The 461-nt window shown below is 54.0% G+C and overlaps 1 protein-coding gene across 1 annotated transcript in view; it reads right to left on the reverse strand.

Moving 5' to 3' along the window:
• Positions 1-461, reverse strand: part of LOC103801403 (dynein heavy chain 9, axonemal-like) — a gene marked incomplete at both ends in the record, with an annotated part of 73826 nt that overhangs the window by 15091 nt on the left and 58274 nt on the right. The window contains one exon of the mRNA XM_009073816.1: positions 82-270. Coding sequence (XP_009072064.1) covers positions 82-270 — 189 coding nt within the window. The remainder of the gene's footprint in view (positions 1-81; positions 271-461) is intronic.

The raw sequence follows: 461 nt of genomic DNA on the forward strand, positions 1-461 counted from the left end.
TTGGGAATCCTCTGTGGACACCAGAACTCATGGCCATGTTAATCCCAGGATCAGCAGCTTTCCAGAGGGATCAGTGCTTACCTTCAGCTGGTGCAAACATGGTTTCCAGCTGCCTTCCAGGAGGTCCTGCCTGTATTTAGTGGTGAAGTAGCCCAGGTAGGACACGAAGGCTGTGACCAGCAGGACATCTCCACACAAGGTGCTCTGCTGCCGTCTGAAGTCCTTCACGGCCTCAGCCCACCTCACGTTCTCAGACGCAAGTCCTCCAACCTACAAATTCCCAAGGTGAAAGGATCATTACACAGGTTCTTGCAGTAATGCCCCAGGGTCTGGCCATGGCCAGAGCTTTTCCTCACCTCAGTTGTCATTTGCTCAAGTTTCAAACCAGGGGATGACAGGCTGGTCCTGCTGCCCAAGCCTCATCTGTCTGCACCACAGCTCCTCTAAAGCCACCCAGGGAG

This window comes from Acanthisitta chloris, unplaced genomic scaffold (genome assembly GCF_000695815.1).
Source record: "Acanthisitta chloris isolate BGI_N310 unplaced genomic scaffold, ASM69581v1 scaffold84, whole genome shotgun sequence".
Lineage (NCBI taxonomy): Eukaryota > Metazoa > Chordata > Aves > Passeriformes > Acanthisittidae > Acanthisitta > Acanthisitta chloris.